Source organism: Cygnus atratus, chromosome 2 (genome assembly GCF_013377495.2).
Source record: "Cygnus atratus isolate AKBS03 ecotype Queensland, Australia chromosome 2, CAtr_DNAZoo_HiC_assembly, whole genome shotgun sequence".
NCBI classification, from domain to species: Eukaryota; Metazoa; Chordata; class Aves; order Anseriformes; family Anatidae; genus Cygnus; species Cygnus atratus.
In genome coordinates this window covers 117,771,646-117,788,672 of record NC_066363.1, presented here as the reverse complement: position 1 = coordinate 117,788,672, position 17,027 = coordinate 117,771,646, and the positions used below count along the sequence as shown (strand labels likewise).

Sequence of the window (17,027 nt, the reverse complement as noted above, 5' to 3'; positions counted from 1 at the left end):
GGAAGGGAAGGGAAGGGAAGGGAAGGGAAGGGAAGGGAAGGGAAGGGAAGGGAAGGGAAGGGAAGGGAAGGGAAGGGAAGGGAAGGGAAGGGAAGGGAAGGGAAGGGAAGGGAAGGGAAGGGAAGGGAAGGGAAGGGAAGGGAAGGGAAGGGAAGGGAAGGGAAGGGAAAGCACTATTTGACTCTTGGATTCCAAAGAAAATTCTGAGAAATATTATTGCATCATTAACTTAGCTAGTCCTAAAATCTTGTGTTAACATAATAGCAATCCAAGACAGATATCAAAACAGAAATGACAAGTTTCATCCTTCAGCTGTACTCAGGAGCATGATAAAAGTTTCCAATTATTTGCTTAACAGAAAATCATCCTTACAACTTTAGGCTAAGTTATGGTTTCCTATTAGCGAAGAAAAAATTTGTAGTATTAAAACATTTTCTGAAGAAAATAGGAAGAAAATATTTATCCTTGAGAAGAAGCAAAATATGATTGTATTGAAAGACACAGTCCACCATACTTCATTGCTGTTGATTTAATGGAAGCTTTTACTTTATACTTTAAAAAATATTTTATTGTATTAAGTATAACATTCAAAATCAAGTAAACAGCTGTTAGGTGAAGAAAGGAAAGGAAGGAAGAATAGCCGCTTAATGTTCCTTAACTATGTTTAAACTCACGATTGCCCGAAATACAATGCCTTTTTTCTTAGTATACCTTATTATGCTCTGTTTTTTTTAGCCCTTTTAGAAAACAATTTATTTAACCATTTCCTTTTTCCTTACATAATGCTATTGCATCTATTCAGCAATTTTGTCTCTGACACAGACACGAACAGGAAAAAACATATACTAAGTGCTTCAAAAGCAAGGCGTAAAAGACATCCAAGCAAAAATATTTAGAATCATGAAAATATTGGGATTCTAGCCAAAAAGACCTCTGATTCAGACTCTAAGGCAGTTCCAGTCATCAATGATCCTCATAGATCACTTTTGCTCACATATATTGGGATAGTAAATGCACTATTTTCAAAAGACAGTCATAAAACTAGGCATAAATATCTCAGGTGACTGTTTTTGTAAATTAACTGCTGAATCAAAAGCACAACTGAAAATGCAACTTTTCTAATTTTGAATTAGACACAGACACAAAGATTTGATGACAACTTCTTGTAACAGGTTATATGTTTAATCCACACTTTTTTTCTCTGAGAAATAAAAACAATGTTAGACCCTTGCTGGATTCTCTGACCAAGCTGACTAAAGGATATGTTTTGCACCATTTCATGATACAAGTATAGGGTGAGAGGGCATTCAAACTCTCAGCCATCTTTATCAAAATGACTAATAGTCTTTGCAAACACGTCTAAAACTATATATATCAATAAAATACATATATATTTTATTAAAAAAACTTTATCTACCAAAAATCGAAGCAATTCCTTCAGATTTCTTTGTTTTTCTTTAAATTCATTGACTGCACACATTGATCTAATACTTTTAAGTAATTTAGTTTAATTTACTCCTCCTGTCTCCTAGCTGCTTTGATAACTGTTTTAATGTATATTGACTTTATAAAAGAGAACATGTATTGTTTTTACCTTTGCTTCAATTTGTTTAGTATCTGTGTTTTGAAACAAGAATTTGATTTTGCTCTTCCCATCATCTGAAGAACCTTTGAGCTGGGAAAACTTGTACCTCCAAAGTACAGCCTAGAGGAAAAAAAAAAAAAAAGCACAAGCAAGTCAGTGTACTTATTATGGTAAACTGTAATAGAAACAGCTGATCTCCTTCTAGGGGAACTTTTAACCTCCCAGTGGTACACAATTAAACCAACTGAATATTACATATGAATGTAGCATACTTTAGCAGTGTCTGATTGAGATCAGTCAGACTACATTTGTGAAATGTACTCTGAAATCCCTTTAACTATATTTAATCCAAATCTGTCATGCCAGAAGCCAAAGATTTTTCCTCTGAAGATCTGTGGATTCCCTGAACCGTCTGAAGCAATAACTTGTCACAAAATTCCTCTTTTTCTTTACACAGGAATAATGTTAATAATAATAATCTAGTTGTATTTCCATAAAGTATATATCAAATTAAAAACAAATATCATATTTAAAATGACAAATAACAAAAGGAAACCTTGTAATGAGAAGTCATTTTGAGTTTACTTATGAAATCTCTAATCAGAAATTTAAGCAGATCAAAAATTCTAAACATTAGTGGCCATTCAAGTCCTTAAATTATCAATTGCATCGCGTCATGTTGAAAAAAACACAGATTTCTCTACAGAATAAACATAGAATTAAATATATATATATATTTATCTAGAAAAATGTCTGTTTATTATATATAATGTGGATTTACACAGAAAAACTGCTTTTCAAACTCTATTTTGTCTAGAAGTGGCAATGAGCTGTTTATTATAAATACTTTCAGCCTCATTAAAAGATATTTTCTCCTGCAGGTATTTTGAAACAGTAGCATTTTTCATTGTGATTTCAGTATTATTTCACATAATTATAAGGTCATCCTCACTCATATTGTGCTGCTGCTTTTAGGAGACATTAATTTCACATGCATTGGACTTTATTTATTTTATTTTTTTGCTACTGGTTTGTAAGTAAATGAATTCCTTTCAGTGGCTTAGCATGACACTTCCATCTCTGTCTTTTGACTATATGTATTAAATGATTTAATATATAGTTGATATTGAACAGAATATGAGAGAGGTCAAATTCTCAACTTTCCTGAGCACAGGAAGGTCCCTTTGCTTCAGGATGTGTTGATTTCTTTATGCTAATAAGCTGCAAAAATCTCCAACATGCACCAAGTTAAAGTTTGCTACATTTATAATCGTCTAAGTAGATGGAGGAGGGGGGGGAAAAGGGACAATAAAAAAATAAGCTCAGCACCACTTTCATTCTCCACATGTATGTGACGGGTGAGCTCTCATCTACCATAAACAGAGTTAAAGACATTCTGTTTCAGATAAACTAGAGGAATTTGGCAATTTATGTGAAACTATATCATATTTGTTTGATTTGCTGTCCTCCTGAGCACACCACTCTGTGCTACAGCAAACAGAATAGCTTCCTTGATCTCTAAATGTGTGCAATTCCGTTCAGCTGGTTTAATAATGACATTTATTTATGTGCTGTGGATAATGAGTTTAAAAAACAAACAAAACAAACAAACAAAAAACAGTATACCACTCAGGTGGTTATACTTCCTACCTACATAGTAATCTCTATTTTTACGGGCCTATGTTACTCCACAAATCTTGTCAGAAAATCAAGACCACATCCTTTCCACAGGAACACCAAACCTATTTAAGCATGTCATTTCCTAAATGAGAAACATAAAGGTCAATGATCATCTCTTTATCTCAGGAGAACCACAAAGAAATGTACTAATCCTTTTCTCTTTGCTGATGTATGGGGAGGCCAGGAGAGAGGTGCAGTTGTAACAAGGATCCTCAGTTGGGCAGTCAAAATCCTGGGGTACCTGGCCTTATTCTAATTCAGATTAAGTCTGAGTGAAGATGAAGGATGCACAGAACTGCCACACTTTTGCATTTCCCATGTAGTTTTGCTTCTCACTTCATTCCCACTCAGACGACAGAGAATGATAGTCATACCAAACCACAGGCATGGTTCAGGAACACATTTCAGTTTATGCATAACTTGAGTATTGAGAGTCCTACTTAGCAATGGATTTTAAGTACATTGCAAAATCAGGCTTGTAGTATGGAGGGGAGAAAATCCTTCTGGAGACTACTCCCAACAAGATTGCACTTCTTACTTCAGGATATCAAAACAAGTTCCGAGAACTGACGTCTCAACAGCATACTTTGCAAAGACTATTAAACCCTCTTCATCTAAAGTGTAAAGATTAAAAAGGCCATTGACTATGCATGAAATTATTCAGAAATGAAAGAACTATCTGTTTCTTTTGAGTGGTCTTCAACAAATTGCACACATTTTTTTCCAAAGACATCCACATGAAGGAGGAACCTTTTTGTAAAAATAAAATTGGGGAAAATGCTGTGAGTTTTAAGTTATTAAGTCAGGAAAACAACATATTTCTAACACTAAAACGAGTCATCCTGCCTATTTCTTTTGTTCTAGAGAGAGAATTTCTGAAGGACAATTCCTTCATCCTGGTTTGAACTGGGATGAATACTGGTTCCTCCTGATACACTCTGGATGTGTATGCACCTCTTTGTTACATCAGAAATGTAAAAAGTAGCTTAAACTAGATGTCCAAATTCTAGCTAGCTAAAGTGAGGTGAATTAATTAAGCATATATCCAGTAAGACCCATTTAACTCCTGAGAAGCTAAATGCTGTGCTGCATGGCCAGAACTGCACACTTCATGTGTAGTAGATGTACAAGATGCAGAATGATGTGACCCAGCAGTCAGACCACTCTTAAAACGTGGTACATTAGGGAACCCTGTGTTACTTTCTCTTGTGGTTTCATGCATTCATTTTTAAGACCTGTTTGTTTTTTTCATTACTGCAAAATGCTCAAGCAGTGAACAGGGATTAGACCTATCCTTTTTCAGTGACTACCTCATAGTGACAAACTATAAAGAAGAAGCAAGACCTACATGCCTAAATGCCCAGTTTCACAGAGATGTGCAGCTACATTGCTGACATAAACACGAGAGGCAGAGTTTCACATTCTGTTATTTTTCATGTTTCCTATGGTCTTATTTCAGTGTCACAGTGCTCATTGTGACTGCTTTGAATACTAATTTTAAAGGCTAATTCTCCTGCATAAGGAATACACATCCCTGGGGATACCGGTCTATACCACTGAATGATTTTTCCATGTTTTTGAGCATCACAATTCTTCAGAACTGTTTGCTAAGTGCTTGCTTCAGAGAATTAAATTAGGTTGAATTAATTTTGTACAAATATATATATATATTTATGTATAGACTGACTTTTGAGCAATAAGTACATCTGTAAAACATGTTGGCTTTTTGAAAAATTACCAAAGAAATGAAGCGTGTGTCATATAAATTATTCTTAAATCAGTTTTTATGAATCATTTGTAATGGAAGTATTTAGTGGTCTGAATGTGTGTTGTTACTGAGCTCAACACTTTATAATACATTCTGACAGGGTTTCTTTTAGTTAATAAAAATAGCCTGTTCCTTTCTTTGTAAAATCTTCAGTAATTGTGCACATAGCCTACATCACTAAGAGTTTTTTACAGGACTGTGTATACTATTTTTAAGAAGTGGAGTATTTTGTTCACCCTGAAATAAAACTAACATGTGAACCAAGTGGCAATTCATTTCAAAGCACAAACTATAGTGTTTTTTTTGTTTGTTTGTTTGTTTTTTGTTTTTTTTTAAAGAGTCTTTGGTGAATGCTGACATCAACTGCTAGTGAGGACCCTGAGACACCTCTGAAGTCAAGGCACAAAATCTTATCATGTCTTGATGGAGGATGATGATAAGAACTCAATATATACTATTTATCAGTGTGCCTTAGTTCCCTTTGAAAGGGAAATCTCAGCCTGTGATTAGAGACAGAACTTATCAGTAACAGCAAGCACTCTGATTTAGACACTGGAGACTGAGATTATTGTATATACTGAAAATACAATCAGCTTCACAATTTGAATACATCCATTATGATCACGGAAAATATGACAAAGTTACATCCATGTGTGGAGAGAAATGCATTGTAAGACAATCCCATTGAGCCAATATGGTATGCAGCATGCGTAACATTGAAAATAACCAAAAGAGATACATACTTTCCCCAGCTGTTACTCATAGATCACTTAGGCTGCATTTTACATTTTATAACACTTGAAAAAATTAATCTCAAAGAATATAAGAATGTAATGCAAACAGATGAACAGTGCAGAAGAGCTGACAAATTAGGTGTAAGACCTCTCATCAGTTGATATTGCATTACTGTAATCAAAAAAATCATCAAAAAGTGATATCTTCATTGAAATTAATAGGATTTGTGTTTATTTATTTATTTATTTATTTATTGGACATGCTTGGGACCAAGATTCTCCACCATAACATTTTAATGAGAAATATTTTATTTACAAATAATTATTTAGGACTTATTTACTCTAGTATTTGTAGTAAAATTACTATTACCTTCTGCAAGTATTTTTTTGTTACAATTACCCAAGGATGTTCTCTGCCTGCATATTTTTGTTTTATAGATAGGACATCAATGCAATACAAAAATGGTACATGGAAGAAAATCTATTGACTTCAGTACCCATAACGGTTTGCTGTAGTTCTCCACAGTCACAGAGATGAAGGGAAATTATGTTGTTTCTCTTCTTAGCACTGGTGCTAAATCTAGAACACATATTCTGCAAGGGACCTCAGAAAATAGTTTCATGACTGTATCATATGACAGTTTGCTACTCATTGCTGTCATTTCAGAATGCTGAACTAAACTGCATTTTAAATTTTGATGAGATATCACTTTTTCTGAAGATACAATGAAAGAAAATTGGTTCTCTAGATAATTGTACCACAAAACTGTGAAATGCATCTTTATATAGGTATGATTGGGAGTGTTGGTTAGTTTTTGGTTTTGTTTTCGGTCAAGGGGCTTAAGTTACCCTACACATATACCTATACCTTTTAACAAAGATATACTAACATGCATTTTGCATCAGCACCTGTGAAGAAAAGTTATATTTTGTCAATACAAGAGTCTCCAACCAGAACAGAATTAATTTATGTCCTATGGCTTCACTGAAGTTTATTGCCAAAGTATCTTACCTCTTCTATATTAGATTATGCACTGTGAACCAGTTCTGTTCTTGCAAGAAGACGATGTACACTTACTGAGCTCATGAAATAGTTTTTGCACCTTACACTGCATCATTTCACCTGTCAATGTGCATCACCAAATATGGATTTTCTCTGGACTCTTCATTGACATGAATAATAAAATTTTTATTATGTAGTAGCAAAAGAAGTTTGGTCTTCAGTAGGATGCTTGGAAACAAAATGGAAGTCTGTCAATATTTTAAAATGGCTAGAAAGCTACATCTCAGACCACCTGTAAATGATGAAGTAAATAAAGAAACAAGCTTTATTAAGAGAGTGAATTTCAGAGGTCACTTTTCAGATGCTAGTTTTAATAAAGAATTTTGTTGTCTCTTCCTTCATATCTTCACAAACTGGAGCTGTATTTTCCACCACTGCCTTCTTTTTTCTTGACATTCTCACTGATTAAGTCATGCTTCCCTTCAGCTTTCTAAGGCAAACTTTTATACTGTGTATGTTACAGAATTATTCTAGATTTCAGTGGACACCTTTCAAGCTATTTTTTTTTCTCATCTGACTAAAATAAGTGATACTCCTACAAGTCAAACTAAATCAAGTGCAGATGCCCTATAGATCTCTATTGTCAAGAATAAAAGTAATTGGGTCTTTGATCACCTGGGATACACCTTAATTTGGCTATTTGTCTCATATCTAATTGAGAAAGATTGCATCCTTGCAAAGTGACACCTTGGTCATACTGACAGCAGCAGTAGGGAACTGAAGGAAACTGAGTAGGATTAAGATCTCGGTCATGCTCAATTCTGCTGTGTTGCCAATCTCTGGAGAGTGTCTTGCTTCAAAAGAATTATGGTCCAAGGCAATTTCCTTTGTCAACTACTGTGGCTTTATAACTGTAAGGGGAAAGAAAAAGGAGGATGCAGAGGATAAAGAATAAAAATGAGACAAAGGAAAACAGCAAGAAAGTCATCCCTGATAAAATAACTGGCTCTGTCAATTACTGAAGTTACATTGAATGTTAAGACTATAGTTTATTTGCTTAGTACTGATGGATGATCTACCAACATTTGTTTGTTTGTCTCTTAGGTATGAAACATGACTGTATGAACTATGCTTGACTGTTTATATCAAAGCTATAGTAGCTGTTTATTCAGCATTTCAATTTCTAAGCCTGGAATAAATATTTGTTCACAAGAGTTACATTATTAAATCTTTAACCTGAAGTGAGCCTGGTACCCTTCTGTCTTCTCTATTTATGAACGTTGTTTGTAAAAAATCAAGTTGTTTTTTTTTTTACACATTTTTATTTCAATATATGGTATGTATATTAACTAAATGAAGGGACAGACCTTCAGGTATGTATCCTTAGAAAAGATGGTTTGCTCCTACCGAAATTCAAAGAAATTCTGTTCTATGTTACATAGTAGACATTTTGTATGAAAAAAAAAAAAAAGATATTTGCAATGCTGTTTATTGTTTACAGTGTATTCTCTTTTTTGATGAAGTGTGTAACGTGTTTGAGAGAAAAGGGAAACAGGTACATTGAGCTTTGTTGATATGAAACTTGTGGGCCATTATGGAGCCTTTTGTTACTTTGTTCTAGCATCATCATATAATTCAGCAGCACTTTAATTTATTTTCCGTCCTTTAAGGCATGATTTTTTTCTCTTCTGACAAATGTGCATTTTTGACTGCCACGTTAATGAGCAGTAAATGTGATGGAGTGCAGACAGCACTTTGCATAGGTAGGTACATTGTACTCTACACTCACATAAACACAAACTTTTTTACAAGATATGATGTAAATATGCACAGTATGGAGAACAAATGTAATGAATATGTCAGTTTAAACAGAAATATATTTAATATTATATATATATATAATATATATATATATGTATATATACATGTCTGTGTATATACACCGGCACACATCTATGGTTGGAGAGTAGCCAATTTTTGTGAGAATCATGTCAAAAATAAGTTAGCGAATGCCACATGAGTAAGTACTTTTACACATTGTATCACCTTCAGAATAGTAGTTAGATGAACTTCTGTTCTGAACAAGTCTTAGGCTTTTGGATCTATCGATCTATCCATGTCCATCCTTAATTGTTGAGGTGGCTACACTCGCACAAAACCTTATTCTTAAACACTTATCATAGTCTATGTATATGTCCATACCTAACATAAACCATCACAAAGAATTTCATTTGGTCATTATAACATTGGGGTCTTCTACATAGAATCATGGAACTATCAGACAACTTTGGTTGGAAGGGACCTTAAAGATCATCTAGTTCACACCCCCGCCATGGCGGGGGATGCCACTCACTAGGTCAGGTTGGTCTAGACCCCATCCAACCTGGCCTTGAACACTTCCGGGTACGAGGCATCCACAGCTTCTCTGGGAAACCTGTTCCAATGCCTCTCCACCCTCTGAGTAAAGAATTTCCTCCTATCATCTAGTTTAAATCTCCCCTCTTTTAATTTAAAATCATTCCCCCTTGTCCAGTCATTGTCTGCCAGAGGAAAAAAAAAAATTCCTTTCCATCTTTTTTAAAGCCCTCTCTAAGTATTGAAAAGCTGCAATGAGGTCTCCCTGGAGCCTCCTCTTCTCCAGGCTGAAATTCCCCTGCTCTTTCAGCCTTTATTCATCAGAAAGGTGCTCCAGCCTCTGTTGAAGCAGCCCAGGATGCAGTTGGCCTTCTGGGCTGCAAGCATACACTTCTGGCTCATGTCGAGCTTTTAATCCACCAGAACCCCCAAGTCCTTCTCTGCAGAGTGGCTCTCAATGAGTTCTTTTCCCAGTCTGTACTCCTGTCTGGGATTGCTCTGACCCAGGTGCAGCACTTTGCACTTTGCCTTGTTGAACCTCATTAGGTTCACATAGGCCTTCTTCTCCAGCCTGTCCAGGTCCCTTTGGATGGCATCACTGCCTTCTGTTGTATTGACTGCACCACCCAGCTTAGTGTCATCAGCAATCTTGCTGATGATAGACTCGATCCCACTGTCTATGCCATTGTCAAAGACATTAAACAGTACTGGTCCCAGGACAGACCCCTGAGGGACACCACTCATCACCTGCCTCCACCTGGACATAAAGCCATTGACTCTGGGTGCAGCCTTCAAGCCAATTCCTTATCCAGTGACTGGTCTACCCATCAAAACCGTCTCTCTCCAATTTAGAGATCAGGATGTCATGTGGTACCATGTCAAGGCTTCATGCCTTGCACAAGTCCAGGTGGATGACATCAGTCAGTCTTCCCTTGATAACTGACAAAGTTACTCCATCATAGAAGGCCACCAGATTGGTCAGGCATGATTTGCCTTTGGTGAAGCCATGCTGGCTGTCTTGGATCACCTCTTTGCACTTGCCTTGACATTGCTTCCAGGAAGATCTGTTCCTTGATCTTCCCAGGCACAGAGGTGAGTCTCACCAGTCTGTAGTTCCCCAGGTCCTCCTTTATACCCTTTCTAAAAATGGGAGTGATGTTTCTTTTTCCAGTCACCAGGGACTTCATCCAACTATTGGGACTTTTCAAATATGATGGCATCTGCATCATCCAGTTCCCTCAGGACGCTGGGTTGCATGTCATCAGGCCCCCTGTTCATTTTAATCAGGTGGTCTCAAATCTGCTCTTCGCTTACAGTAGGAGACTTTGCTCCCCCAGCCTTCATCTACAGGTTCAATCATGATAAATATATAATGATTATGTGCCATGATTTTGAATTATTTTAAGATACTGTAAGGTCAGAGTTAAAATCAACTATTATGTAGAGGCAAATTCTTGGGTGCCTCTGACCATTGTAGTAGTTTCCATTGTACCAAGCTTCTTCCCTTCATCATCCGTACTATGAAACAGAAGATGCTTGGTGCAGAAGTCTTTGTGAGACAGTCTACCTCTGACACTCTCGAGGAGGAGTAACTGAATGCTAATTGAAACCAATAACTGGAATGACTGACAGACAAGCTGGAAAAAGAAAAAAAACATAAAGCATGCCTCAAATACTGTTGTGGCATTTCCTTCCTGATGATGAGTGCAGCTTAGTAATGTTCTAAGATACAAAGCAAGGAATCTAAACGAGGATGTGCCAGCTCAGCCTTACCATATTTAAATCTAGAAAAAATACATATGTATAGATCCACATACTTTGCAGATAGAATGAATTAAGAGTAACGGAAAATGGTGAAAATGTAAAGTCACAGAATCACGGAATGGCCAAGGTTGGAAGGGACCTCTGAAGATCATCTAGTCCAATCCCCCTGCTGCGCAGGATCACCTAGAGCACGCTGTGCAGGATGGCATCCAGGCAGGTTTTGAATATCTCCAGAGAAGGAGACTCCACAACCTCTCTGAGCAACCTGTTCCAGTGCTCTGTCACCCTCACAGTAAAGATGTACCCTCTTATATACAGCTGGAACCTCCTGTGCTTCAGTTTGTGCCCATTGCCTCTTGTCCTGACACTGGGCACAACTGAAAAGAGACCATCTCCATCCTCTTGACACCCTCCCCTCAGATATTTATACACATTGATGAGGTCTCCCTTCAGTCTTCTTTTTCCAGGCTAAACAGGCCCAGTTCTCTCAGCCTGTCCTCATACAACAAGTGCTCCAGTCCTCTAATCATCTTAGTAGCCCTCCTCTGAACTTGATCCAGTAGTTCCATGTCCCTCTTGTATTGGAAAGCCAGTTTATGATAATGATTCTGATGATATAATAAATGTTTCTATGATTTTATGATTCTAATTGTTGCACCTGGTAAGTCCGCCCTGGAGGTTTTCTGTTCATATTAGCCAGACTATTTTTTCTATTATTCAGATGATTTTCTTCAGAGTATGTTAGATCAAGAATTTTTAAAACATCAACACTAATTTTATCAATCTGATTTCTTCAAGAGTAGTTATCTCAGCTGTCATGTAACAGTGGAAGTCTCATTTTAGAGGTAACTGGTTGATACTTATTCTTGAGAATGCTAAGAAATGTCATATAGGTTTATAGAAAAGGTCCATCATATAGAAAAGATCCCCATATCTTCTTCTTGAGAATGATCACAAACCAACATGTGGGGAAGAGTAAAAGGAAGGAATGCCTGTATAGTATCTCCTTCTAACTCACTTGCAACTTCCAAAGATCTGCAACTCAGAAGATTTCATAAAACTAATGTTGCTTGTCCATTTAATGATAGTCTGATTTAATGATCTGTCGTTCAAGTGACTTGTCCAAGACCCCTTCAACTTCATTAAAATATTTTGTAACTGTAGTAGTATTCTGCAAAGAGTAAAAGCTGGACTGAATGAGTTACCTGACATTGAACTCTAAAGTCTATATAATATGGCTTAAAGTTCAGCCCTAACTCAAAGAGGAGAAGTTGAATTTGGTATGAGTAATAGGAAAACAATAGAAGTGAACATGTAGCAAAAGAGTCATAACTGCTACTGACAGACAATTTATTCAGATGTTCTATTTTTGGTGTATTTGGGGAGTGATTAAATCCACGACCTAACACGATTTCTGTACTACAGTGACTTATGAAAGATAATAGTTTGTACATTTTTTTCCAAATATTAAGTGTAAAAATTCACACAATTTATAAGCAATTGGATGTATTTTTTTTTCTTCTATCATGACCAGTATGATATTTTAAGTAGCATTTTTGTCTTTAATCCCAAGGTTGTTAATTCATGTGAAAATTGCTAGGACATTCATACAGTCTTAATTTACAGATGGATATGTATGTATTCATAAGATATTGATAATTTAATTAAAATTTTATTCATGTTTTCCTTGTCCTACAAACTGGTTTCCATTTTTCATTTTTTTTCACTTCTTTATTGCAAAGCAATTTTGAACTCCTGCTTTATATGAACTCCTTCATAGGTGGAGAAAAACTATTTTTAATTTATGTAACTAAATATTTCTACTTTATATTTCAGTTTACATGCATTTAGCAGTACTGTCAAACAACATTACCAGCCAAGACACAACCACAACCTACACCAGCCATCATGATAATGAAGATATGTAAACAAATTTTTGGCTCAGAAAATTGCACCCTTTATCTTTCCATAAAATGATGGAGAGTAAGTAATGGTTTTCCTATTTAGGTACTCATTAAAATGGATTAGTATGTGGCATTTCTCTGGTATGTGTGCTAACAGATCATGCATTTTTAACACAGTGCATTTATCAACAACTGTGCTCTCTGCTTGCCTGTTTTTCTGTATCAAAGAAAAACAAAACAAACCCTGAAACCATCAAGATTCCCTGTGTACTGATGCCTAAGCTTTACAAGCATTAGTTTCTCCCTCCATGCAGGAAAGTAAAACCCACTTTTATAAGAAAAACTAGCAAGCAGTAAAGCAATATTTATTTTACCAGTATCAAATACAAGCAAGAAAAACAGAGAAAATGAGGACTGCACAGGTGGAAAACGTGGAAGGAAAACTAGGAGATAAGTGTAACCTAGAAAAATGGGATTTTTTTTTTCCAGTGGAAATCACTTGTGCCGCAACATACAGCTCCTTTTCTTTGGATGAATTTGACAGATCAGCAGGAGTCCCCTGCTCCTCCCTTCAGTCTGTATGGAAGTGCAGTGATTAAGTGGTACCACCTAAGAGAGATTGCTAAGGCTGGTTTAGGTCCAACAAGTGTTTTGTGGGCTATTATCCACTGCAATGGTAGAAAGTGAGAAGAAGGAGGACCAGTACAGTCTGTCAATTGCAGATGATGCACTACTCTTTCTCTTGCCACAACAGTCCATTCACTACAACAAAAAATGTCTTTCCTCCTATTTGTGAAGTATTGTATTCTTGTCCCTTCTGTTCACATAATGCCTATGAAGTCCTTCCCATCCCAAAGGAAATTCCACCACACATCTGCTACCCTTTCACACCCAGGTTAAACCTCTTTCAGATTCTGTGAACATGTACTGCTTCAACAGTATTTAGATCTCAAAATCCCACTAAATACGGTTAGTGCCTGACTTAAAATTTCAGAACTTTTTGGATGCCAAGCTTGGATGCCACCCCAGAAGGATCAGCTTCATTCTGTGGTTTCATGACTTTAAAGACAAGGGGGAGAGGAAACTGAGTAAAATTGACTCATATTTTTATAATGCATTAAGATCCTTCCTCAAGTTTGAGAGACCTGGAAGATGGAAAATTCCTTCTTAGCTTTTCTCTGGTTGTCATCAAGTGACCAAAGCTTCATTCCAGTTGTCTTGCATTGTGGATCTTCTGATACTTTGTTGCGCACTGTGGTTTTAGTTTGAGAAGGGAAGAAAGTATTGTTTCTACCAGGTAGGGTTGAAACACTACCTAGCTACCTAGTCAAATCTCTTCTGGCTTGAAGTGGAAGTTAGATGGCAATTTTTTGAAGCATTTATTTTAGTGTTGGAGTTCATCATGTATTTTTAATAATACCCATGTGAGCTGGTAGGGGAGCATGGGGCAGCAAGAAGATGAGGGCAGAACAGCTAAGTGCAAATCTGTTGTCAAAGCTAACAATTGCTTCAGTGTTTCAGTAGTCAATTTTAATACATGAAATACTGTTCTGCTTTTTGCTATCAAATAAAAAAAAAAGTATTTGGCAAAGAAGAGCAAAGGAGAATCTGTATTATAAATAATATTGTTCAGTAAAATGATGTCTCCAGAAATCTTGTATGACTGGAAAGACATAGAGACTTATTTAAGAAAGCAGCACACTGAAGTTATATCCTTACTAGAGCTTTTTTATATATCTGGAAATCCACTGTACATTTCCTGAGGACCACACCATTCAGACATGCTTACATGTATAAAGGCAATTGTGCTTGTACTTTGCAACTTTAAATTTGGTCTGTGTTTGTACTGTAGATAACGTCTTCAAAAGTCTTACCAGAATCAGAGCTGTGCAAGAGCTTTAGAGGAGATGCAAATCACCTTCATACAAAAGCATTGCTATAGTATTACTGGAGAGTGGGGGGAAACCTATACAATCTTTTTTGAACTACTGTACTTTATTTCTGTTGCACTGATCTTTTATGTAATTCCTCCTAAGTTGACAGTCACGTATTCCACTGATGAAGCATACAAGACTATTTGCTTGACAAATATATATATATACACACAAGAATTTGAATTTTAAATTCACCACACCTTGTGCAAACAGCAGATTGAAGTGGGAAGAATAAAGTGCTGATCAATGGACTAACATGTTCAGAAGGATTGACTTAAGCTATAGGATAGGAGCATGTACTGGAAAGACAAGGGTATTTTTAACAATTGCTAGTGGGAACTGTCACCTACAGCATCTCCAATGCAAACAGGAACTGAAGAGAACTGGAACTCAGAAAAAAATATTTCATGTTCTTCCATAACAGCAGTGTCTAGTAGTGTCTAGGCTGCAGCAATACAACCTGATTACATTTCAGTACCTTTTAACAATTAGTGCAAATGCAAACATACTTAGGTCATCAGTGACTTTACCGAGATTTGGACCTGCATTAATATAATGTAGAAACTGATGGCTTATTAATTACTTGACATAGCAAATTGTTTCACCAATTGTACAGAGCATTTTTAAGGCTGTTAGGAAAAACATGAGATATATAGGCAGTGATTGAATTGAATGGCTGTCCTTTCTGGATTCTGCACAATGCTGATAGAGGAGTTAGGCAGTAGAAGTATACTTCAACACAGACATTTGTATGATTATATTTCTCTTTTTTACAGACAACTGAAGAAAAATGTCTAAAAAAATATATATTGGGAATTACTGTAATAACACACATACTCATGCAACATGAAAACAGAAAGGTTCTTTTTAAAGCTTATATATCATCTTGAATCCAAGCAGATTACTTCCTCTCAAAAACCAGGACGCAACAGTGGAAGAAATATCAAACTGAATCAGTCTGGGCTTTCATGTGAAATTAAAGAATGAAGACTTTGTCTCAGGTTGACATTGGTATTGACTTTTCAGTAACACACACATAACAGAATACAACTTCTCACATCATTTAGAAAATCACCCCAGGTTTAAACTAAAGCACAAGAGTTGACATAAGATGATCCGTTACAACAGTAAAAATAAATATATTTTAAGGACGTACTATTTATCCCAAATTATATGAAATTAGGAGGAATTATAACATAATGTAAAAAAGTCCTAGACCTCTACCTTTGTGGCAGCATCAAAACAGACAAAGCCCATGCTGAAGTCGATGGTAAGTCCCATAAGATGACTCTCCAAAACACAGGCATATGTCTTGCACTGTAAAAGGAAAATCAGAAAAGGCAGTTAACATAGAACATATTTCTTCAATTTCTTTCTAGGACCAGAATTTCTTTGTCTTTGTTTTAATGCACATATATCTCAAAATTAATATCTGGAAAAAAAAAAAGTCATTTGTGTGTAAATAGGCAAATTTACTGCAGGTATATCTTATATCAGACAATTTATATCAGTGATGAAGGTTTCTAAGGAGTGTAAAAAGAGGCTTTGCTTCCATTTAGGAAAAAATAAATTGGAATCAGAATTACCTCAGCGGTTTACCAACAACAACTGTTAAAAGGAACGTTTCATTGTTCTTGAACTTTCATATTCACTTTGGAATCCAATAACTTCCTGTAATATTGCAATATTCAGCTTTTTAGGAAAAAAAAAAAAAAGTATTTGTAAAATTTGGTTTATTGTGCTTTTGTGTCATAATAAATTTCAGTGAAAAAGATAGTTTCAGACCATGTAACAGATGACATAATCTTATGAAATGCTTTTTATACTGTCGCTAGTGGATTAATACATCTCAAAGGTTTCTATGAGAAATCTTAAAATCCTGAAAGACTTTCTCATTGTATGATTTCTTAAAACATATGTGACTATTTATTTCCATAACATTATGTTTCAATACATGTTGTGAGACATCTATGATATTTTCAGGACCAAAATTATTGCTTTTCCTGAAGACTGACTTCAGATACAAAATTTTAAGCTACCACTGTTCACCATAAAAGAATGTGAAAATTTTAAAACATTTTCAGTTCTTTAAGTAAGTTTTTAAAGAAATTATTTCTATCTTATAGAAATGTTACCTTCTGGATTAAATTTAATTATAGTTATATTATTTCTATCTTGCTGTAGACATCATATGTACCAAATGAGAACAAAGACTTCCATTGTTCTATGTTAAAAAAAAAAAATATATATATATATATATATAAAAACTATTATCATGGACACAATGTAACTAACTACAT

The 17,027-nt window shown here is 35.6% G+C and overlaps 1 protein-coding gene across 7 annotated transcripts in view; it reads right to left on the bottom strand.

The window, feature by feature from the left end:
• Nucleotides 1-17,027, bottom strand: part of SNTG1 (syntrophin gamma 1) — a 368,908-nt gene that overhangs the window by 11,749 nt on the left and 340,132 nt on the right. For all 7 annotated transcript variants that reach the window (XM_050708869.1, XM_035553170.2, XM_035553173.2 and 4 more), the window contains 2 exons: nt 15,952-16,044; nt 1,595-1,705 (listed from right to left, as the gene is read on the bottom strand). In XM_050708869.1, the coding sequence (XP_050564826.1) occupies nt 1,595-1,705; nt 15,952-16,044 (204 nt within the window). The remainder of the gene's footprint in view (nt 1-1,594; nt 1,706-15,951; nt 16,045-17,027) is intronic.